This window comes from Labeo rohita, unplaced genomic scaffold, assembly GCF_022985175.1.
Source record: "Labeo rohita strain BAU-BD-2019 unplaced genomic scaffold, IGBB_LRoh.1.0 scaffold_308, whole genome shotgun sequence".
In the NCBI taxonomy this organism is placed as follows: domain Eukaryota; kingdom Metazoa; phylum Chordata; class Actinopteri; order Cypriniformes; family Cyprinidae; genus Labeo; species Labeo rohita.
In genome coordinates, this window is record NW_026129226.1 from 1 (window position 1) to 24,084 (window position 24,084).

The 24,084-nt window shown below is 36.6% G+C and overlaps 1 protein-coding gene across 1 annotated transcript; it reads right to left on the reverse strand.

Annotated features, from left to right (window-relative positions):
- Positions 1 to 2,480: 2,480 nt before the first annotated feature.
- Positions 2,481 to 18,676, reverse strand: LOC127160265 (uncharacterized). Its single transcript, XM_051102926.1, has 6 exons — positions 18,539 to 18,676; positions 13,206 to 13,277; positions 7,540 to 8,010; positions 3,536 to 3,562; positions 3,338 to 3,436; positions 2,481 to 3,255 (listed from the first exon to the last, which is right to left on the reverse strand). Exons 1-6 carry the CDS (start codon positions 18,547 to 18,549, stop codon positions 2,481 to 2,483), a joined length of 1,455 nt encoding a protein of 484 aa, XP_050958883.1. The 5' UTR covers positions 18,550 to 18,676.
- Between the last annotated feature and the right edge of the window lie 5,408 nt (positions 18,677 to 24,084).

Below are 24,084 nucleotides of genomic sequence, written 5' to 3' on the forward strand. Positions count from 1 at the left end.
CAACATTTATCTAAAACAGAAATCTTTTGTAACATTATAAATGTCTTTATCATTACTTTTGATCAATTTAAAGCATCCTTGCTCAATAAAAGTATTAATTTCTACAATTTTTGAATAGTGTTAGTGTATAATAGCATGGTGTATAATGTTACAAAAGCTTTTTATTTCAAATGCTATATAAATGCTGATTTGTGGATCTTTCTATATCAAAGAAACCCTGAAAAATGTACTTAACTGTTTTAAATATTGATGATAATAATACAAAAAATGATTGTTGAGCAGCAATTCAGTATATTAGAATGATTTCTGAAGGATCATGTGACACTGAAGACTGGAGTAATGATGCTGAAAATTCAGCTGCGCATCACAGAAATAAATTACAGTTTAACACATACTCACATAGAAAGCAGTTAATTTAAATAGCAAACAATATTTAAAAATTTCAAAAAACATTTTTTGCTGTACTTTGGATCAAATAAATGCAGGCTTGGTGAGCAGAAGAGACTTCTTTAAAAAACACAAAAAAAAACAAAAAAAAAAACAAACAAAAAAAAAAAAACAAATTAAAAACTTACTGTCCAAAAACTTTTGACTGGTGGTCTATGTATGTGTGTGTTTTTTTGTTTTTATTAATACATTTTTAATACATTAATAGTAATTGTAATATAGTAATTTATATGTGTGTGTGTGTATATTCATGTATATATAATTAGTTAATTTAGTTTATTGTTCCTTTTAATTATGTTAAAATTAGTTATATTATTACTAATTATATGTACATTATATTTTAATATGTAAGTATATATTTATATAATTTGTTATATGTAATATATATGTTTATTCTGTATGGTAATGCTGTGTTGTGTTTCAGGAGCAGTGTTGTCTGTCTGTGGTGTTTCAGTCTGTGAAACAGCAGCTTCATCCTCTCATCGACGCGTCTCTGGGTCTGTCTGTGGCTCGTCTGTCTCTGGTCGTGGTTCAGAAGGTTCAGACGGTCGTCGGGTCAAACGCCACTGATTTACCTGTCAGCTACAGGTGAGTCTGATGCTCAGGTGAGTCCATCTCAAACCATGTTCACTGTCTTCAATATATGAATCCATAAGCAGGAAAATTGTGAACAATTTGATGATTGTTGTCTGATGAACAAGTTTTATTGTAATACAAAAAAAAAAAAAAATGCAATCAATACAGACACTTTCTCCCACAAACTTTTTGATGGTGTTCATGTGTGTTTAATTCATCATTTATAATTTCTGACGGGTCTCGAAAGCATTATATTTACACTGCGGCATTTATATCATTTTTTTTTCATCATTTTATCATAGAAGAATTGTCCGTGTGCTGCAGTTTTGGTCAGGTTTGTGTTTGTGTCAGAGCTGATCTGTGATCAGAGAAACACCTGCTGCAGCAAAAACTGCCTGGTTATAAATGTTATTGTTTTAGGTTGTGCCATTGAGACAGACTTTATTACTATTATAATATATTGTAACATGTATTTTAATATTTATTATAATTTATTGTTGTTGTTGTTAAAGGGTCATGAACTGCTTTTTTTTTTATTTTCTACTGTAAACATTTTAAACAATTTATTCAGTGCTGTTGCTGCTAATAAAGGTCTTTGATTGTTAATCTTGTGTTTATGTTTTTTACAGACTAAATAGTTACTTAATAAATAGAAAAAAACTTAACACATTTTAACAAGGATAATGACACAGTTGACTGAAACTTTGGAACAAAAGCTGTATTCTTGCTTTCAATGTTTATTTCAGACATTCAGTTGAATCCACAAGAGCTAAAAGTGTAATTTACATCCACTTACCCACCAACATTAAGTAAAACATTTGTACAGTCAGTGGAGGAATAATACATTTTATTTGTGTTACACAAGTTTGTAATTGGTGTCAGAGATGTAGAATAGTAATGATAAATCAATTATAAATCACAGATACATTAGTTTTTGACTGATAATCCAAAAACCTCATGCAGGAATATTAATGGGTTAAAAATGCCAAAGTTAGCCTGTAATCAGTGGTTCTTTGTGTATAACTAGTGTAGATTTGTAGCTAACAAATTAGTAGAAAAGCATTAGCATTCAGCTAATGAAAAGCATCAGTTTTTGCACTATATACCACTACATGTGATCATTTACATATTACAGTAAATGCATGTTATTAGTACATATTTCTGAAGGAATCAATCATTTTGATCTGCTAAACCTGTTCATTCAGATTTTTACATGCAGAAACACGGGTGATGTGCTGTGCTTGATTTAATGTTTTACAAAAAAAACAATTATGGGAACATTTGAATAAATGTCCTTTCATGCACATTTCTATATTTAAAGAAAAAATGGTTTCTCCAAAATCTCCTGTCTCTTGCTAATCGTCTCTTTTCCTATGCATAAGGAGTCGTACATTTTCTCCCAGGCCTCCAGCTCAGATTTCCACAGAACTGCCCTGGAGCGGATGAGTTTAGAGACCTCAGTCTCGCTCCCTTGTGCAAGATTTTTGACTTGCTTCATAAATAGAATAGCCATCCAGGCCAATAAAGAGAAAATTAATGATGCCAGTTATACGTCCAGTAACCCTTAAGGTCGTCATCATTTTCGATTTTGCCACCTGCTCTGTCCTAGACAGGTATGTAGCCACCTGTGGTATGTTACGGGCCATATTTAACTCCCTCATTGCTACCCTAAGTGCTTTTGTACTTTTGTACAGTGGAATAGTTTCAGCTATACCCAGCACATTCACACCCCCTCTAATCACTTCTCCAGTTAAGCGCACAATTTTTGCTGCATCAACTCCACTAGGCTGCACTAAAGGTCTTTCACTGTTGACCAGTTCATTCAAACAGTCTTCAATCTTTATCATGTCATCCTTGAAACTCTTTAAATAGCTTTGTGCTTTGTGCTCATGGTGACTGTTGACTGCCATTTCAGTGCTGTCTGTTACAAGAGCATTGACTCCACTGATGCCCCCCAGACCGGCCCCTGCCACAGTAAGACCCAGTGATGTTCCTGCAGTGACAGGGATAAGAACGACTCCAAGAACAGACAAGACACCCCCTATTATCCCCACTGAACTACCAACCACAGTGGATATACTGGCCCCCTTCTTCATCCTGTCCAGGTGAACTGCCGTGTCCTCCAGATCTGACAGTAACTGCCACATTCTAGAGCGACGTTCACCGAACACGTCAGTGAATTTCTGAGCATCTTCCTGAAAAAGGTACGCTAGCCGAGTGTGCTCGTCCATCCTGGACAAAGAGAAAGAATATGGAGTTGATCATATAGTTCATAATCCACTTGATTTAAAAATGGCTAAGATTAAGGTCTCACCTGATTTCACGCAACTGCTTCAAATGATCAAGCATTTGATTCATGTCGTTCTCACTTGCTCTCAAAATGAGCTTCACTGAAGGTTGACCTGTTTCACGTCTGTAAAGAATTTCAGTGTAATTAACAAAGACTTGTCACTGTTTTTTTTTTTTAAATCTCAGTCTTGAATGAGGTGAGAAACACATACTGTATACTTACTTATAGATTTTTCCAGACAAATCTAAACTGTTGAGAAAACATGAATAGAAAAAAATGTTAAGAATTATGGTATTTAGTAAAAATCTAAAGTGATTTAATGCTGTTTTGGTTAAGAAACTTAATTTGTATAGCTTAAGACCCTTTGCGCCATCTGATGCACTGACATCAAATCTGGAGCAAATCTTGTCTTAAAGGAGAAGTACAATTTCAAAACGTAGATTCACATATAATGTAGTCACCCCCTTGTCATCCATCCAGATGTTCATGTCTTTCTTTCTTCAGTCGTAAAGACTGAAGAACATTTCAGCATTTTTTTTCCTTATAATGGACTGATATGGTGCCCCGTGTCAGACCCTTTGGGCTGTTGTTGTCTGTGTTTTCCTCATGTTGCCCATATTTGGTCCTTCCGTTTCCGTTTCTTGTTATTACGTCATTGTCTCAATATTTTCCCCTGATTGGTTAGTTCTGTGTATTTAAGGTTTGGTTGTGAGTGTCTTCTTTGTCGGTGATTACATTGTCATTCTGTTTTGTTTGGGTTTCGTTGTGGTTGTTTGTTTTGGATTCCCCCACTGTTCCCGTCTGTTCCTGCCTTCTGTGGATTACTTTAATAAACATTATTGCATTGGACTTTCTCGCTCCTCCTCGTCATTCCCACACACAACGTATTCATGACACCCCGATTTTGAACTCCCAAAATGCAGTTTAAATGCATCTTCAAATGATCCCAAATGCGTTTGTAAACAATCGCAGCCAAGAAAAAGGGTCTTATCTAGCGAAACCGTTATTCAGGTTATTTTCATTAAAAATAATACAGTTCATATACTTTTTAATCTCAAACGCTCGTCTTGTTTTTCTCTCCCTGAACTCTGTGTATTCTGACTCAAGACAGTTAGTGTATGTCGAAAAACTCCAATCGTATTTTCTCCCTCAACTTCAAAAATCATTTCAGAATCATCCTCCATCACTGCAGAAGAACAGACACAGTGTTTACAAAGAAGATCAAACACCCTTAACAAAAAAGGTAAAACAGTGATATAGGACGATTTTGAAGTTGAGGGAGAACATGAGATGGGAGTTTTTTCCACATACACATAAACTGTCATGAACCAGAAAAAAAAAGATGCATTTAAGCTACATTTTGGAAGTGCAAAATCGTACCATATCAGTCCATCATATGGAGAAAAATGCTGAAATGTTTTCCTCAAAAAATATAATTTCTTTACGACTGAAGAAAGAAAGACATGAACATCTTGGATGACAAGGGGGTGAATACATTATATGTGAATCGTTGTTTTGGAAGTGGACTTCTCCTGTAAGCACCATATTGCTAAACTGAACAACTCCATTTAAATGTGCATGTTTACTCATACAAATATTCATATAGCACAGTGATATTCCAGTGCCTTTGGCACATGTTTAACTCTTTCCCCGCCAGCATTAAAAAAAGGCCAGTCATCGCCAGCATTTCACTAATATTTCATGGCCCTCAGAATACTTTGTTGTATGAATAACTGAACATGCAATACATAAAAATAAAGAAGCGAGCCTCTGAATTAAACAAACAATAAAAGTCTGTAAGCATTCTCTTTTTATCAACACTTAAATGTAGGTACAGTATCTCACAAAAGTGAGTACACCACTCACATTTCATCGATGTTTTTAGTATATCTTCTTAAGGAACAATACTTTAGAAATGAAACTTGGATATATTTTAGAGTAGTCAATGTGCAGCTTGTTCAGCAGTGTATATTTACTGTCCCCTGAAAATAAGTCAACATACAGCCATTATTGTCAACAAAAGTGAGTACACCCTAAGTGATAACAGCACGTCATGTCATTTAACCATGCAAAGCCACATGTCCTATTCATCACGTTTATGTTTTTGTCTGCTTGACAGGACCATACAAAGTTGTGTATCTTGTATTAGAGCTGTTAAAATTTGGTGCTTTGAGTACAATTGTCTCATATTGACCACTGGATGTTCAACAAGATTTGAGAATTACAATTCAGTAACAGGTTCAGTAACAACCTGAAACTGAGTTACAGTATTGTGGCCGGGGTCATACAGAGGTTTTCCAAGATGGGATCCATTCAGAATAGGCCTTGCAAGGGCTGATCAATGAAGTTAAGTGCTCGTTCTGAAAAAAAAACAGATGCATGAGTGCTGCCAGCATTGCTTTAGAGGTTGCAGAAGTAGAAGGTCCGATTGTCAGTGCTCAGACCATACGCCGCACACTGCAACAAGTCGGTTTGCATTGGCGTCATCCATGAAGGAAGCCTCTTCTGAAGTTTGCTGAAGACAACCTGTCCAAGAGCATGAATTACTGGAAGTATTCCTATGGTCTGATGAGACTAAGATAAACTTGTTTGGCTCAGATGGTGTCCAGCATGTGTGGTGATGCCCTGGTGAGGAGTACCAAGAAAATTGGGGGGGCTGCATTAGTGCTGCTGGTACTGGGGAGCTGTGGTTCATTGAGGGAAACATGGATTCCATTATGTACTGTGCATTTCTGAAGCAGAACATGATGCCTTCCCTTCAGAAACTGGGTCGAATGGCAGTTTTCCAACATGATAATGACCCCAAACACACCACCAAGATGACAACTGCCTTGCTGCGAAAGGTGCAGGTAAAGGTGATCTGACCTGAACCCTACTGAGCACCTGTGGGGCATCCTCAAGCGGCACCTTGTGTCTAACATCCAGCAGCTCCATGATGTCATTATGGAGGATTTGAAGAGGATCCCAGAAACAACCTGTGCAGCTCTGGTAAATTCCATGCCTAGAATGATTAAGGCAGTGCTAGATAACAATGGTGCTAACACAAGATATTGACACATTGGACACAGTTTTGATTTAGGGTATCACTTTTGTTGACAATAATGGAGTCACGAATCTGGTCGGTGTCCCGCTGTCCGCTCACCACCAGATGTCACTCTCACCCCATTATCTCACTCTGACTGTTGTACTACACCCCAGACTACATTCCCCATCAGCCATTGCACTTCATCCGCGACCAATCAGTGGCGCTATAAAAGCCCCGGTCTTTCCCCTTGCAAACCACGGAGTATTGTGAGTTGTTATTGTTGTATTTCCATTGTTAGCGTTTCCTTGTTCCTTGTTCCTTGTTCCTAGTTCTTTGTCCTCTCGCCTGGCTCCCCGGTTTTTCGACTGTTCGCCGCCTGTTTGCTCCTGTCTCGACCCTGCCTGTACGACCATGTCTTTGTCTCGTCCTATTAATAAAAGCTCGCGTATGAACCCAGTCAAGCCTCTAAGCCCAGCGAACAGGTAAATCACAGGCAGTCGTAGAGAATAATCCAATAACGATAGATAGTCCAAAAAGGCAGGCGGCGAACAGTCGAAAAACGGGGGAGCCAGGCGAGAGAACAAAGAACTAGGAACTAGGAACAAGGAAACGCTAACAATGGAAATACAACAATAACAACTCACAATACTCCGTGGTTTGCAAGGGGAAAGACCGGGGCTTTTATAGTGCCACTGATTGGTCACGGATGAAGTGCAATGGCTGATGGGGAATGTAGTCTGGGGTGTAGTACAACAGTCAGAGTGAGATAATGGGGTGAGAGTGACATCTGGTGGTGAGCGGACAGCGGGACACCGACCAGATTCGTGACAAATGGCTGTATGTTGAGTCATTTTTAGGGGACAATAAATATACACTGCTATACAAGCTGCACATTGACTACTCTAAAATATATCCAAGTTTCATTTCTATAGTATTGTCCCTTGAGAAGATGTACTCACTTTTGTGGGGTGTACTCACTTTTGTGAGATACTGTATGTTTAATAATAATAGAAAAAAATGAGCAAAAAAAAATAAATGAAAAAACTTAAACTAAAACTTATTTTGCATGAAAAACAACAACAAAACATGCAGGAAAAAAAGAAAGTGATATGAGTTCAAAATGACGTGAAGGTGATTAAATGATGGCAGAACTGTAACTTCTGAGCAAAAAATTTCTTTTAACAGGAATTTCAGAACTCACCTTCGTCTCATTCTGCTACAAAGTTGTTTTGTTTTGAGTACATAGTTGTTTAGCTGAAAGATCAGGACATTCACGTTATTGAGTAGAGGCTGGAAGAAGGTTTTCGCATTTCTTTTAAAGAGGATGAGGACAGGAGCATCTGTGTTGGCATTTGTGATGACTAACTGCACAATTTCAGGGCTCTTTCCCCACAGCAGGAAGATCTGTCCTCTGAAGACGTGTTGTGAGGTCACTGTTAGCTTCTCCACCGCATCCAGGAAGGGCTCAAGTTTCTCCAGCCCCTTTAATGTGTCTGTTATAACAGCGCCGAGATTCCCCTCCTGCTGATTTTCATTGATGTCTCTCATCTTGTCAAGCTCTGCCTTTCTCTCAGAGGTCCATTTCTGGTTTTGGTCACAGAAGTCCTTTGCGGTCTCAATGTATTTGAGTGTGTCCTTGACATACGCTGTGAGACGTTCCTCTAACTGTGTCCTGTGCCACAGAACAAAAATACAATGTCCATTAATTTATTGTAATAAATGTATTCAAGTAACACTTTATTTTAAGGTTACATGTTACACGTACACTGTAAAAAATAAAAAACACAATTAAGTCAGCTTAAAATAATTTGTTACCCTGCTGCCTTAAATTTGTAAGTTTATTCAACTAAAATAAGTTTAGTCAACTTGAAATGTTAAGTTGTACTAAGTAACAACTTATATATTTGTGCTTGCTAAACTTAACAGATGGGTAAGTAACCCAGCCGCCTTAAATTTTAAGTTGATTCAACTCAAATATCTAAGTGGTCACTTAGTATAATTTAACATTTCAAGTTTAATAAACATTTTTTGAGTTGACTGAACTTGCAATTTTAAGGCAGCCAGGTTACAAATTATTTTAAGTTGACTCAACAAATTGTTTTTTTACAGTGTACTTACTATTATAATAACAATTAATTATTCACAAGTACATGCAAGTGACCCTAAGCCAAACTTTAATCCTAACACTAACCATATAGTAAGTACATGTAATTAATATTACTCTGTAAAATAAAATTTAAGTTCAGTCAACTCAAAGTTTAGTCAACTTGAAATGTTAACTTGTACTAAGTGACAACTTAGATATTTAAGTTGAATTAACGCTCTGGTTGTGTTCGGATTCCTGTCACAGTCGTGGTGTTCCCGGTCAAAAATGACCGGACTCCAAATAATTGCTTATAAATCTGTCATTATGGTTTATTATCACCAAATATTGGATTCATTCTTTTTGTCAACTTGTTTTCTTTGACTGGGTTTGGTTTTCTATTCGCATCTGATTAATCATAGGCAACATGCTATTAACATATCAATCATGCTAGAATCATGCTACTAACATGTTTTTTTTTGTTTTTTTTTGCAAGTAACATGCAAGCACCTGCTAATCATGTTAGCAACATGCTATTAACATGCTAATCATGCCAGAAACATGCTAGCAACATGTTATTAACTTGCTAATCATGTTAGCAACATGTTATTAACATTAGAATCATGCTAGAATTATGCTAGCAACATGTTAATAACATGCTAATCATGCTAGTAACTTGCTAACAGCTTGCTAATTATGTTAGAATCATACTAGTAACTTGCTAATTACTTGTTAATTATGCTAGCAACATGCTATTAACATGCTATTCATGCTAGTAACTTGCTAATTATGCTAGAATCATACTAGTAACTTGCTAATAACTTGTTAATCATGCTAGCAACATGCTATTAACATGCTAATCATGCCAGAAACATGCTAGCAACATGTTATTAACTTGCTAATCATGTTAGCAACATGTTATTAACATTAGAATCATGCTAGAATTATGCTAGCAACATGTTAATAACATGCTAATCATGCTAGTAACTTGCTAATTATGTTAGAATCATACTAGTAACTTGCTAATAACTTGTTAATCATGCTAGCAACATGCTATTAACATGCTAATCATGCCAGAAACATGCTAGCAACATGTTATTAACTTGCTAATCATGTTAGCAACATGTTATTAACATTAGAAAAATGTTAGAATCATGCTAGCAACATGTTAATAACATGCTAATCATGCTAGTAATTTGCTAACAACTTGCTAATTATGTTAGAATCATACTAGTAACTTGCTAATAACTTGTTAATCATGCTAGCAACATGCTATTGACATGCTATTCATGCTAGTAACTTGCTAATTATGTTAGAATCATACTAGTAACTTGCTAATCATGCTAACAACATGCTAGCAACATGTTAATAACTTGCTAATCATGTAAGCAACATGTTATTAACATTCTAATCATGCTAGAATCATGCTAGCAACATGCTACATGTTAATCATGCTAGGAACTTGCTAACAACTTGATAATTATGCCAGAATCATACTAGTAACTTGCTAATAACTTGCTAATCATGCTAGGAACATGCTATTAACATGCTAATCATGCTATTAACTTGGTAACAACTTGTTAATTATGTTAGAACCATACTAGTAACTTGTTAACCCACTAGCAACATGTTAATAACTTGCTTGTCAAGTTAACAACACGTTATTAACATTCTAATCATGCTAGAACCATGCTAGCAACATGTTAATAACTTGCTGATCATGCTAGCGACATGCTATTAATATGCTAGTCATGCTAGTAACTTGCTAACAACTTGTTAATTATGTTAGAACCATACTAGTAACTTGCTAATAATTTGCTAATCATGCTATCAACATGCTATTAACATTCTAATCATGCTAGAATCATGCTAGCAACATGCTAACAACTTGCTAATTATGCTAGAATCATACTAATAACTTGCTAATAATGTTAGAAACATGCTAGCAACATGCTAATGACTTGCTAATCACGTTAAAAACATGCTATTAACATGCTAATCATGCTAGAACCATGCTATTTTTTTTCTTAAAACTTTTCAAACTTTCTGGTGTGGCTTTCTCAAGCCAACCTAAAGTTTGTCTTCACTTTTTTATCTATTTGTTCCATGATATTGTCTGTTTGACAGTGTCAGTGTGCAGGACATATATAACTGAAATATAAGAGTTTTGGTTTGTTGTTCCATGAAATTTTATAATGTAAATAATCTTAATGTGTTCTTTCTTGTATCTCATAAGTGTTACTTTGTGCTCCTTTTCAGAAATTAAAAGCATTTCAAAATAAAGATCCTGTTTGTGATCTTCCCCATTCATTTTCAGTGGCTGGCCATTTTTGACAAGTGTGACTTTGTGCAATTTTGTACAAAATAAAAGCATTTAAAAGCAAACATCCTGATTAAACATTAAAGCACACTAGTGTGAGAAACAGTGCAGTCTCAGATAAATGAGGCCTACAATTTATCAGATGCAAATAGAAACACAAAACCAGTGCTAAATACAAGAAAACAAGTTGACAAAAAGATTGAATCCAATATTTGGTGATAATATAGCATAATAACAGATTTATAAGCAGTTTTTTGGAGTCCGGTCATTTTTGACTGGGATTTAAAAGTAAACTTCCTGATTAAACATTAAAGCACATTAGTATTAGAAACATTTTTTTAATCTCATATTGTGAAAATTATTCATTTAAAAATATTTTTCACTCAAAAAACGAGGTACCTACTCTCAGATAATTGAGGCCTACGATTAATCAGATGCAATTAGAAAGACAAACCCAGTCCTAAATGAAAGAAAACAAGTAGACAAAAAGAATGAATCCAATATTTGGTGATAATATATAATAATGACAGATTTATGAGTAGTTGTTTGGAGTCCGGTCATTTTTGACCAGGAACAGCATGAGTGTGACTAGGTGAAATAAAACCCACAAAAAATGACAAAAATTAAAAAAAAAATTCTAAGACGTACATATACCCAGTGTGAACAAAGTCAGTAAGTTTGAGTCCAATGTGATAACGTGAAAATTTTCTTCGTTCTCAATCTTCTTTTTTCTTTTTTGGTAGAATGACTTGTGCGCTTGGGGTCGTTGTCTTGCTGCATGACCCAATTTCTCTTTAAATTTTAGTTCCTGGACAGATGTGCTGACATTTTCCTTTAGAATTTGCTGGTGTAATTCAGAATTTATTGTTCCATCAATGATGGCCCAGATGCAGCAAAACAGGCCCAAACCGTGATACTACCCCCACCATTTTTCACAGATGGGATAAGGTTCTTCTTATGCTGGAATGCAGTGTTTTTATTTTTACAAACATACCACTTTTTAATTAAACCAAAAATTATATTTTGGTCTCATCCGTCTACAAAAGATTTCTCCAGTAGCCTCTGACTTTTACACATGATCTTTATCAAACTGCAGACTGTTTTTTGGAGAGTTGTGGCTTTCTTCTTGCAACCCTGCCATGCACACCATGGTTGTTCATTGTTCTCCTGATGATGGTCTCATGAATTTCAACATTAACCAACATAACAAAGGCCTTTAGTTCCTTAGAAGTTATCCTGGGATTCTTCGCAACCTCAGAAACTATTATACATCTTGCTTTGGAGGGATCTTTGTTCGTCGACCACTTCTAGGGAGGGTAACTGTGGTCTAGAATTTCCTCCATTCGTACACAATCTGTCTGATTGTGGATTTAAGTCTTTAGAGATGGTTTTGTGACCTTTTCCAGCCTGATGAGCAACAACAACTTTTTCTGAGGTCCTCAGAGATCTCCTTTGTTTGTGCCATGATTCACTTTCACAAACATGATCAGACTTTAATAGATCCCTGTTCTTTGAATAAAACAGGGCATAAACTGACACCTAATTGTCATCCTATAGACTGAAAACACTTCTGAACAGACAGACTCGAATTTCACCTTCAGATTAGCTGCTGATTCTAGAGATACACATACTTTTGCAACTCACAAATATTTAACGCTGAATAATTTTTCATAATAAATAAATGAAGTATATATTTTCATCTCATTTGTTTAATTGGGACTATAACTGAATACTGGCATGTAAAAGTGTTTAGGCCAGGACTCTTATCAAACGTAAAGTTTGGGGCAGATCAGACACTTCATTCCTGAGTTGCAGCAACTTCCTGTTTCATAGCGAAATATAGAAATTTGTCAGGTTGCCAGGCATACGCCCTTTGACAAAAACTCCAGATCTTTGCAATTTAGCACTGCAAAGGCCTTATGATCCAACTCACCAAATTTGAAGATGATCCGATTAAAACTGTAGAGAGAGTTTGTTAAAGTACAAGGCCTGAAAATGGCAAAAACTGCACAAAAATCATAGAGGAAATTAAAAAAATCTCAATATTATTAAAAATATCTCTAAAATTATTAAACCGTGAGACTGATGTCTGATGAGCAACCAGAACCAGATATTGATTTTAAACAAATTGCAAATACCATGACACCACTCACTTTTAAAATTATTAAAAATATTTGACAGGCTGCCACAGACGAGTTCATTTTATATTTGTGTGAATTAGCTCTTAAAGTCCTCCAGGGTAATATCCCTTTCACACATCAGCAAAACCAGAAGCTGAACAGAAGAAAAACTGAAATCATATTCATTGGTGATAAGAAAGTTGGAGTCAAAAGAGACAGTTGATTAAACAACAAGGAGGGTTTCTTCTTCGTCTTTTAAGTGTTGCAGTCTCTTTTATTACCTGTTTGATCACGTCTATTAAATAATGATGGAACACACCGAAAAGATGTAACTGATTCCGTACCTTGAGTTTATACACCAGGTTGTGGAGAATGATGTGGATATGACCATCAGCAGTATTTTGCACAGGACTGATCTGGAATCACATTAAAAGGCAAAGATGTACGCATTTGTATTGCAGAGATATTTAACATTTGCTAGGGGACACAGAGACCAACACATTAACATTATCACTTCCAACACCCGACCATACTGATATAGAAGAACCAACCGTGACCACAGGTGTGAGCGCTCGAGATGTTTTAGATGCTGTTGCAGATGAATGTTCCGCAGAGGAATGTAAAAAAATGTTTGTCACATTTTAGATAAAATATCTAAAGCCATAGACGTTGCTTCTTGGACAGAGTCGGGTGAGTTAAGAAATTCTGGATTTTTCTTTGATCTTCTTTGCATGTTCACTTTGCAAACACTGTGTCTGTACTTCTGCAGCGATGTAAGATGATTATGAAATAATTTTTTAAGTTGAGGGAGAAATTACGTTTGCAGTTTTTCAGACATGCCCTAACTGTCTTGAGCCAGAGTTCAGTCAGAGCAAGACAAGACATGCATTTGAGATTAAAAAGTATTTGATTTGTATGTTTTTTTAATGAAAATAACCAATCTTTTTACTAGATAAGACCCTTCTTCCTCGGCATAAACATGCCATATTCAGTGGTCCCGAATCATTATGTTAGACATGCGCTTAACTCTTTTAAATCCAATGCCCCCAATAACCAAATCTCCTAAAAAAGTAAGAAACAGAGTGTAGAGCTAACAAGACAATCTAATTGTCCAGAACATGGTCTGTTCAAATCACCCACTCTTGACCGGAGCAGCTGGTTAAGACTTATTACCGCTCCTATAAAACATGCTCAGTTACATTTGGACAGTGTCTGGTCTACTGTCTTCTATGCAGACCTTACCTGACTCCTTACCTGTGTGCTTACCTAGCTGCTGCTCCACTGAATTCCAGTCCTCTGCTCCTTCGAACCACAGTTCCTCAGATTGCCTGAAATACAAGGCCATTGTCATGATCCAGATAAGAACTCTGAACTCATTCCATTGCTACATTACTCACCATTGCAGTGCTGTCTTGTTTACCTCAGATCCTCTCAATAAACTCAGTGATTCGTTTCACTTACCTCAGTCTCATCGTGGTGATTGCTGACAGAAAGTCAGACGTACTTACTTTGTCAACCAGAGATGGAATCTTAGTGTCCCGCTCCCGTAGATGCTCTGGAAGAGCTGGTCAGCACCATCCGGGCCTCTCTTACACTGGTCACACCACCATCATCTGTCTCATGGCCATTCCAGCACCATACTCTGGTGAACTGGTAGAGTGTAGCATTTTTTTACTCCAAGTTTCATTGTTTATTGAAATGCTGCCCCAGAAATTTGTGTCAGAAAAGTCCACTTTCTTAATATACCTGCTCATGGGTAGAGCTTTGTTGTGGGACCGATTTGGAATTCACACTCTTCAGTTTCGCACTCTATCAGCCACCAGTGGTTGGAATGAAACCGCCCTCCTAACCACCTACCGTCAAGGGCTGGATCCGCTCATCTGTGCACAAATGGTGATTTATGATGACACCGTTGGACTTGAGAGTTTCGTGCAAAGAGCCGTCAGGATTTCCCAACGCCTCACAGCCTGCCAACCTGAGGAGACCGCTTACTCATCGCCTTCACCCGCTGCCACTCTCCAGTACCAGAACCGATGCTAATAGACACCACTCGCCTTTCATGTACCGAACGAGCTTGACATCTCGCCGCAGGTCTCTGTCTCTATTGTGGATCCACGGGACACCTCATCAAGACCTGTTCAACACGACCCCATGCCCAGCGGCGAGTACACTCCGGTTAGTCCCAGATGTTACCACATTATCACAACAATACAACTTCTCACTCCACGTCATTCCATTTCAGTGCCTGCCCTTGTCGACTCTGGCTCCTTGGGCAACTTCGTCTCCCAGTATCTCCTAAGAAGTCTGCACCTACCTTGCTGAAGACACACCCAGGAGCTCCGAGTCAAGACCATCCAGGGAAAACAGCTGGAGCGTGGACGAGTCAGATATCAACCCACTCCTGTCACATTACAAGTTGGATGTCTTCACCAAGAAACCATATCATTTCTGGTACTGGAGGGATCCACTGTGGATATCATCCTGAGATGCCTGTGGCTGGCTCAACACTCTCCGGAAGTCAGGTGGGATTACTGAGTGATTACCAAGTGGAGTGAATCATGTTACCAGAACTGTCTTACAGATGTTCTTCATCCTGCCGTCAAGCCTTCATCTGTCCAAATCTGTTCAACTCTCGTGGAAAGTCTGGAACCTAAGGAGGAGCACACCATCCCACCTGGTACAGGGCGTTCCAGGATGTGTTCAGCAAGCAGGCAGCCACCTGTTCAGAGAACACAACCTCTACCTGATGCTGGAGAATTGTGAGTTCCACCATACCACCTTTCAGTTCCTCGGTTACGTCATCAGCCTTGAAGGTATTCAGATGGACCACAACCCCAGAAAGTCAAAGATCTTCAAAGATTTCTAGGATTCTCCAACTTCTACCAGCGATTCATCCAGAACTTCAGTCTCCTCATGGCCCCTCTGACCTTCTTACACTGTGGAAAGCCCACATCTCTGTCCTGGAATCCTGAAGCTCAGAAATAATTCCAAATCCTAAAGGATGCATTCAGCACTGCTCCCATTCTCCAACACCCGGATCCAATGCTCCCATTCGTGGTTGAAGTGGACACCACTGGCTGGGGAGCAGTGCTATCACAGTACCGCGGAGAGCCTCCTCGCCTACATCCTTGTGCTTATTACTCAAGTAAGCTCACCCCAGCGGAGCAGAACTTCAAAATCGGCAACCGAGAACTAATGCCATCACGTTAGCTCTGGAGGAGTGGCGACACTGGCTGGAGGGAGCTGGACACCCATTTATAGTCGTTACTGATCACAAGAACCTGGAGTATTTACAAAAAGCCAAAAGACTAAACCCAAGGCAAGCACATCGGGTGCTGTTCTTCACCAGGTTTGATTTCTCCATCACTCTACCCGGAGAATGTAATGTCAAGGCCAATTCACTCTCTCGTCTCCACTCACCTGATGCCCCCACGGATCCAGAACCTATTCTCCCTCCAGCCGTCCGCATCTGACCCATTCAGTGGGACCTAGAAGATCAGATTTTCATCGCCACTCGCTCCGAGCTATCCTCTCTGCAACCTTTCTGGGCTTCCTTAATGAGTTCCAGGGCTCTGGACACCCAGGCAGCTAGCGCACCCTCACGGTTCTGCAGGCCCAGTATGACCCAGGATGTCATTCGGTACGTCCGCAGTTGCTTAGTCTGTGCCATCTCCAAGACCCCAAGGCAGTTCCCTTCTGGGAAGTTGGTTCCCTTGCTTGTTCCTCGAAGACCCAGGTCTTTGGAGTGGACTTTGTCACAGACTTACCTCTAAGGGTAATATCTGCATATTGGTGTCCATAGACTGGTTCTCAAAGGCATGCCGCCTGATCCTCCTCAAAGGCCTTCATACAGCCATAGAAACTGCTGAATGTCTATTTCATCATGTCTTCAGGAATTACGATATACCAGAGGACATAGAGGTTCTCAGTTCGTCTCTCATGTCTGGAGAGCATTCTGTAAGCTCCTAGAGGTCTCAGTCAGCTTGTGAGTGAAAGATCCAAGAGCTGGGATGGTACATCAGATTCCTCCGATTCCTCCCATGGGCCAATTATGCACAGAACTCCGTGGAACAGGACACCCTGGGGCCTTCAAGGGATGAAGATTGTGGACAGCTTGTGTCACTCAAGGATGACCCATCACTAATTCGTAGAATTGTGGACTCACATCCCAGAGCCTGTGCTACATGAGCTTTTGTGCTAAAAATTTTTTAAAAAAAAAATGTATTTAAAAAAAAAAAAAAAAAGACTGATTCTTTCACTTGATGAGACTCTTCTTCCTCGGCTGGGATTGTTTAGGGCCCTTTAAATGTGCATTTAAGCTACATTTTGGAAGTTCAAAATCGGGGCACCAATGAAGTCCATTATATGGAGAAAATTCAGACAAAAGACAGAAAGAAATGAACATCTTGGATGACAAGAGGGTGAGTCAATTATTTGTAAATTGTTGATCAGGAAGTGGATTTCTCCTTTAACCTTCTATACATTTGAGAGCATCGTAGAAGTGTAAAATCGCTGGCAGTGTAAGAAATGCTCTGTACTATTTTTTATTTTAAACAAAACAGATATTTTACTAAATAAATAAGTAAGCCATATGTCTACAGAAGTTCCTATGCAAAAAAAAAAAATGTGGTTCCTATGCAATTTTGTTATACCACAAACAGCCACCAGGTGCCATCAAAATTCCATTGAAATAGTTTGATGCATTTTTCTGTGACAAATGTATACATTTCTCTGTAAGTATTACTTCTACCACACAGTACTACCAAATATGGAATCTAGAGACTGTTTGTGATATTACTGCCTTAAAATTTTTAACAACATAAATTTTAAAGTTGTTTTGTCATAAATAATGCCTATTGAACTTAAGCAAATGTAAGGATTTGTAAAAAAAATTTTTTTTTTAAATTTTACAGCATTTTTAAGCTTTAAATATCACAATTTTAAAGTAGATATCAAATGGCTGACATTGTTTCATTGGAGGGAAATCAACTGGAAAAGTGAGCAGGAGCCTCTGTTTTGTTAATTGCCTATTTTTAAGTTAAAAGTAGCATTTAAAAAAATATTTGACAGACCTGTGTATTTCTTCTCATTTGGTTCAGTATGTATGGGCCACAAGAAAAATATTAAAGGAAAAATTGTAAGAAAATTATATACAGGCTATATGTTGAAATAGATTGGTCTCTGTGAGAATATGTGCCGTTAATGCAGCGCCAGATGCCAAAAGTGCAGTCAGTAATTTTTTTTTCTATAGCGAACGATCCACCCCTCACAGTCTAAGGTCCTCCTGAATTTAAGTCCGTTTGTTGTGAATAAACAAATATTATTTTAACGTAAATCAAACATTTCACAGGGCAATAATGTTGTATTCACTGCTTAACCCAGTGATCCTCAATTGGCAGACTGTAAAATACTCCATAATTCAACATGACATTTCAAAATTTAGCAGTGTTTTGGCATTATTTTTCTTAAATAATGAACTGTAAATATTAGAGAAAGCTGAACATTGTAAATTCATCTGAAGATGATGGCCTTGCATGGTGCGAGTAACATCTGTAACATTACCTAAATCAGACTGAATGCTTTTCTTTTTGTTTGATATATTTTGCAAGCAAAGTTCATAGCAAAATCAAATGGAATATTTATTAATACAGATATTACATTGACAGTGTCCACTCACCTGATGTCCATGCCTTAGTTTTATCAAATCCAGATTGAGAAATCACAAAAAGCATAAAAAGTGAAAGCTAGAAGATGTAAATGGGAGTTTTATATTTATGGTCTGGTATTTATGCAGGGCTACGACCCTTGGGTTCATGTCCCTCCCTCAGCTGTACTGGACGTCCTGTAGAAAACATGCAAACATGAATTCAAAGCTCCAACAAGCCAGCAGGTAAATCGTAGAATATATAGCAGTTTTTCACATTTTAATTCTTGTAATTAAGTGTATTTCCCATTCTAATGACTTGTCTTGATTCTATAACACATCATAGTTATAATATTTTATTAAAAACATATTAATAGTATGTCTATAAAAAATAATACAAATGTTCTAAATGAGTTGTTTATTTCTATATAATATAGATTTATACTGTCAAATATTAAATTAAATGTCTAACAACCCAGCATTTTTAGAGATGCACCATCTGAATCTGACTGAATCTGATTTAAACCCTCATTAAAAACTTAATAATTTCCTTTTACGAACAGTCATATTTTATCTCATTTTATTTCAAGTTAACATTAACAACATAAAACCAAACAAATGAAGTTTAAATTTCAATATAGTTTGAATATGTTTGAATTTCTGAAACAATTTGTTGAACACCAAAGTTGTAACCTTTTAACTTTTAACTTTAAAAGTTTAAAAAAAAAAAAAAAAAGTTAAAAGTAAATTTAACTTTACTATAGTGCCTTATGGGGTAAGTTAAAATGACTCAATTTACCCCACAGCATTTGGCTCACTTTGCTCCATGGCTGCCATTTTGGAAAAATGCTTTATGTGTTGCTAAATCACCTCAATTTTAGACCTAGAAAAATTTGCTTTGATGTAACAGCCATTACATCTGTTATGCTAAAATTTTACTTTAACAAGTCAGTTTTTCAAGTAAATGTGTGCCTTCCATTCCTCCACAAAACAGACGTCCAATAATTGCGAAAAATCAAAATTATTGAAGCTAAAACTAAAAAAGTTAACCTTAGTCCATTTTCACACTTCTGGTCAGGTCGATTTCACACTTAAGTGCAGCACATGTTACATATCACTTTATTAAATTCAGATTTAAGGCGCTCACCCTTATTCTTATGAATAAGGAAAGATACATTTTGGCTTTAGACTTTTACATTTATAGATAAATCTGCATGGGCAACCATGTTATATTTAAAGGGGTCATCGGATGCCCAAGTTGATATGATTCTTTAGGGCTCAACCCTGGTCCTGGAGATCAACTGTCCAGCCCTGATCAAACACACCTGAACCAGCTAATTACATAATTACAGACAGGTGTATTTGATTAGGGTTGGAACTAAACTCTGCAAGAAGGTCGATCTCCAGGAACAGGGTTGGGCACCCCTTCTCTTATGGTCTTAATGAAAAGTCTATAACATGCTTTGGTTAAAATTTCTCAATGCTAATGTAAATAACACATTTTTTTTACCTTGCCAAAATCAGCTCCGTTTATAAACCTTACCTTGCAAAAATCATCCTGTTCTGGTCGAGTTTGCTTTAAATGTTAATGAGCTCTGCTCGCCCCGCCCCTCTCCTCTCTCTGTGGAGTGACGAGCCTGTTTACTTTAGCCACATTTAGCCGCTAAACTTGCTAACTAGCACGTTATTAGGAAAGGCGATCACAAAGATTCATAAAAAATCCCTTATACTCACTTCTGCTGTAAGTGAATCTGGATCATGAATGATTTGTGTGAACACAGACGGATATATGTAGATCAGGAGGTTCATTCCCTTCACAAACAAACGTAATCCACTGCATCTTCAGCGGCTCAGATGTCGGGAGTAAATGACGACCACTATGTTCATTATTACATCCAGAAACACAACACCTCAATCACTCAATCAGAGATATTCTTGTCTAACTTACTGGAGGTCGGACTGTTACAGCTGATTTAGGGCGGGTCTGAGGTAAGATGCTCATGTCAATCAACTATTGTGGGAGTGTCCTCTGTCATGTGACGCCACAACGACAGGCATCTGAGAACGGCTCGATTTGAAAAACTGAATATTATTTTTACAGATTAATTAAAAACCACTGCATGGATTTTTATCATTATAGTGTAGATTTGTACATACACTGACAATACACATTAATGTTCAAACAACATGTAAAAGTGAACTTTGCAACCAATGACCCCTTTAAGCCCAAAATACACAGAAGAGCAACTTCCCAAGTCCAATCAAAAAACAAACTCCAGGCTGTACAAATGATCTGAAGAACCGGTAACCCTTTATAATAACCTTAAATTGTAAGTCATTTATAAATGATTAGTTAATGATGAAATAATCATTTACAAAACATGTAGAAATGATTAATAAATGATATGTTAACAATTTGTGTATGTTTTTGTCACTTTGGTGCATTTCTCAAATCATCCTTAATATTTGCTCTATGTGCATTTCTCAAAACAAAATTTGTACAAACAGCACCACACAATGGATTACCTTTAAAAGCCTGTAACTCACTCAATATCTTTAGTTCATCTCTCGAAAGTAAGTATTTAAGTCAATGAACATATCGGTGTCATCAGAATGAAAAGTCCTTGTGTCACTGTTCACTAACAAGATAGTCTGTATGCTTAGTCAATATGCTTAGTAATGTAAACAATGGCAGTAGTTTGCATGACAGTTACTGTATTGAAATGCATAAGACTGCACTTCTTGTGTATGCCATATATCCATTTCAAAAGTACAAATTTACACTTTACTGTATGTGAGATATTGATTAAAAGAGATTGGATAGGATTCACAGTTACACTTTGATTAATGGTCTGAAAAAAACCAAAACAAAACACAAACAAAAAACTGTACACAATGGCATTTTGATAGAAATGAAAAAGAAATGTCCCTGATAGCACACGTACATCACTGAGACGTCTGCATTTACATCTGCAAGACATATGTTTTAGTGTTTGCTCATCTGTAATGCATCTATAGGACATTTCCTATCGGGTATAAAATAGGCATTTATTAGATGTCTTTAATGTAAGATGTTTATGATTTAGAATGTGCGTAAAACTGACATCTGACATACGTGTGGTATCTGGGATGGACACAAAAGCGAAAATACTAAATTAGAAAGCCAAAAACAGGACTCACCCCTTAGGCAGAGCTTTGCTTTTGCAGCACTTAATGAGGAATTTCAGAGAACTGATTTATCATTGGTTGATCTACAGTCTCTTTATTCGTAAAAGTCAAGATTCACCTGCACAACTCATGGACAACTAAATCACTCATTTTGCATTAAATGACTTACAATGAACTAATGACTGGATGTTCTGATGGGGGAAGACTATTGCACAGAGAACTATATAATACATTTTGAGCAACTGATAATGTAGGAAACTGCAGACAAATGTACATATTCAGTTGCATGAATGTACCGAACCAATTGCAGCTTGTTCAAAAGAACGAGAAACTGCTATTATGATGTACACAAATGACTACATGATGTGGAGGATGAACAAGTAGTTTTGAGAATTTAATTTCTGATCTGAGAAAGGCACCAAAGTGATTGAGAAAAACTGTAATAGCTAAACATGCATGGGCTACTATGTAATATTTAAGCCCAAAACACACAGAAGAGCAACTTCCCAAGTCCAATCAAACAACAAACTCCACCAGGCTGTACTGAAGTCCAATCACATCATTAGTGATTAGTTAATGATGAAATAATCATTTACAAAACATTCATAAATGATTGATGAATGATATGTTAACAACTTGTGTATGTTTTGTTAATTCATTTACAAGTCACTTACAAGCAGTGGTGTAATGTAACGAAGTAATAATACTTGATTACAGTATTTTTTGGGAGTACCTGTACCTTACTTGAGTTATTATATTTCAGCCTACTTTTACTCCACTACATTTCCCAATTAAAATGTATAATTTTACTCAGATACATTTCCCCGAAGCATATTCGTTACTTACTACAAATAGTAAGAAGTCAGACGAATCAAGTGGTCTGACGTTTGCAAGTTAAACTCCTAAAAACACGTTTGCTCATGTGAAAACAAGTGCGCCCACAAACACAGATGATTCATTTTCTACTCAAGTTGAGTCTGGGGTGTGCAATATAAAATATGTGATCTGTGATAATATGCTAAGTGTTGTAATGGTGTGCGATCTGACACTCAATACTCAAAATTCCAGACATTATGAATTGTAGCATTCAAAAATGCTTCTGTATACTTTTTATACTTATATTATTTAATATAGTTAACTTAATCTATTTCACACAGAGTATCGTTTTTCTGCATTTATCAGCATAAATGATTATTTAATAATCATTTTATATATATTCAGGAAAGCAATAAGTGACTTACATTTTAGACATAGGCTAATATTACTTGTCTTCGCTCAATTTTGCCAACGAAAATAGTTCCAAACAAAGATCACAGCACTGTTTTGCGTCTCTGAGCAACTCTTTGCTTACTGAATGAATCCGCTTTTTTGAACTAATCGGTTGATAAAAATGATTCAGTGATTCACTCATTAACACAGTTAAATGTTTTGTTCAGATGTTTGAATGAATCGGTTGAATCTCAATGACTCACTTATTAACTTGCTGCCACCTACACTGTAAAAAACAATTTGTTGTGTCAACTTAAAATAATTTGTAACCTAGCTGCCTTAAAATGGCAGCTGGGTTACTTACCCATCTGTTAAGTTTAGTAAACACAAATATCTAAGTTGTTACTTAGTACAACTTAACATTTCAAGTTGACTAAACTTATTTTAGTTAACTGAACTTTTTACAATTTTTAAAAAAAATTTAAAAATTAAAAAAAATTTAAAACTTATTTCTGAATTTTAAGCTGACTGAACAAATTGTGTTTTTTATTTTTTACGGTGTACTGCCGGTTTTTAATTCACATTTGGACTATTTTTTTTAATGTCTTAAATTATTTCAAATATCAGTATTTAACGTTTTATGTTAAAAACAAAACATTAGGCCTATTATTGCATTTGTAACAGCAATTTAAATGCATTCATGTCCTATGAGATACATTCAACTGTAGTACTAAATGTAAATACTAAATGTAAATCTAAATGCTATTTCAGATGCAGTTTCCAGAAATGTTGATATAAAAGACACTAAGTATTGGATGAAGTGCTTCTTATTCTGACCCAAAAACAGAAAATGGAAGAAAGAGTTAAAACTGAACACAATCTTGCTACTCAAGCGGTGTATGAACATTTTATATATATTTTCTTTTTTTCCAATTTGCATTTACTTGTACTTTTACTTTTAATACTCAAGTACGTTTAAGATTAAAGAAATATGTTTTGTACTTAAGTACAATAAATATCATACTTTAAGACTTTTACTCAAGTAATATTCTAAACGGAGACTTCAGCTTCTACCAAAGTCAATTTCTGGTAAGATATCTGTACTTTTGCTTAAGCACTTATACACCACTGCGTACAAGTAATTAGATGTCAGTTTTTCTCAGTCGCTTTGGTGCATTTCTCAGATCACAAATGAAATTCTC

Bases quoted from the DNA above. Each gene is read 5' to 3' on its own strand.
- LOC127160265 (XM_051102926.1), bottom strand. The intron at 8,011-13,205 runs GTACGGAATCAG...TCTGTGGCACAG, and splicing joins ACCTGGTGTATAAACTCAAG to GACACAGTTAGAGGAACGTC. The intron at 3,563-7,539 runs GTGAGTTCTGAA...TTTTCTCAACAG, and splicing joins TGTAGCAGAATGAGACGAAG to TTTAGATTTGTCTGGAAAAA.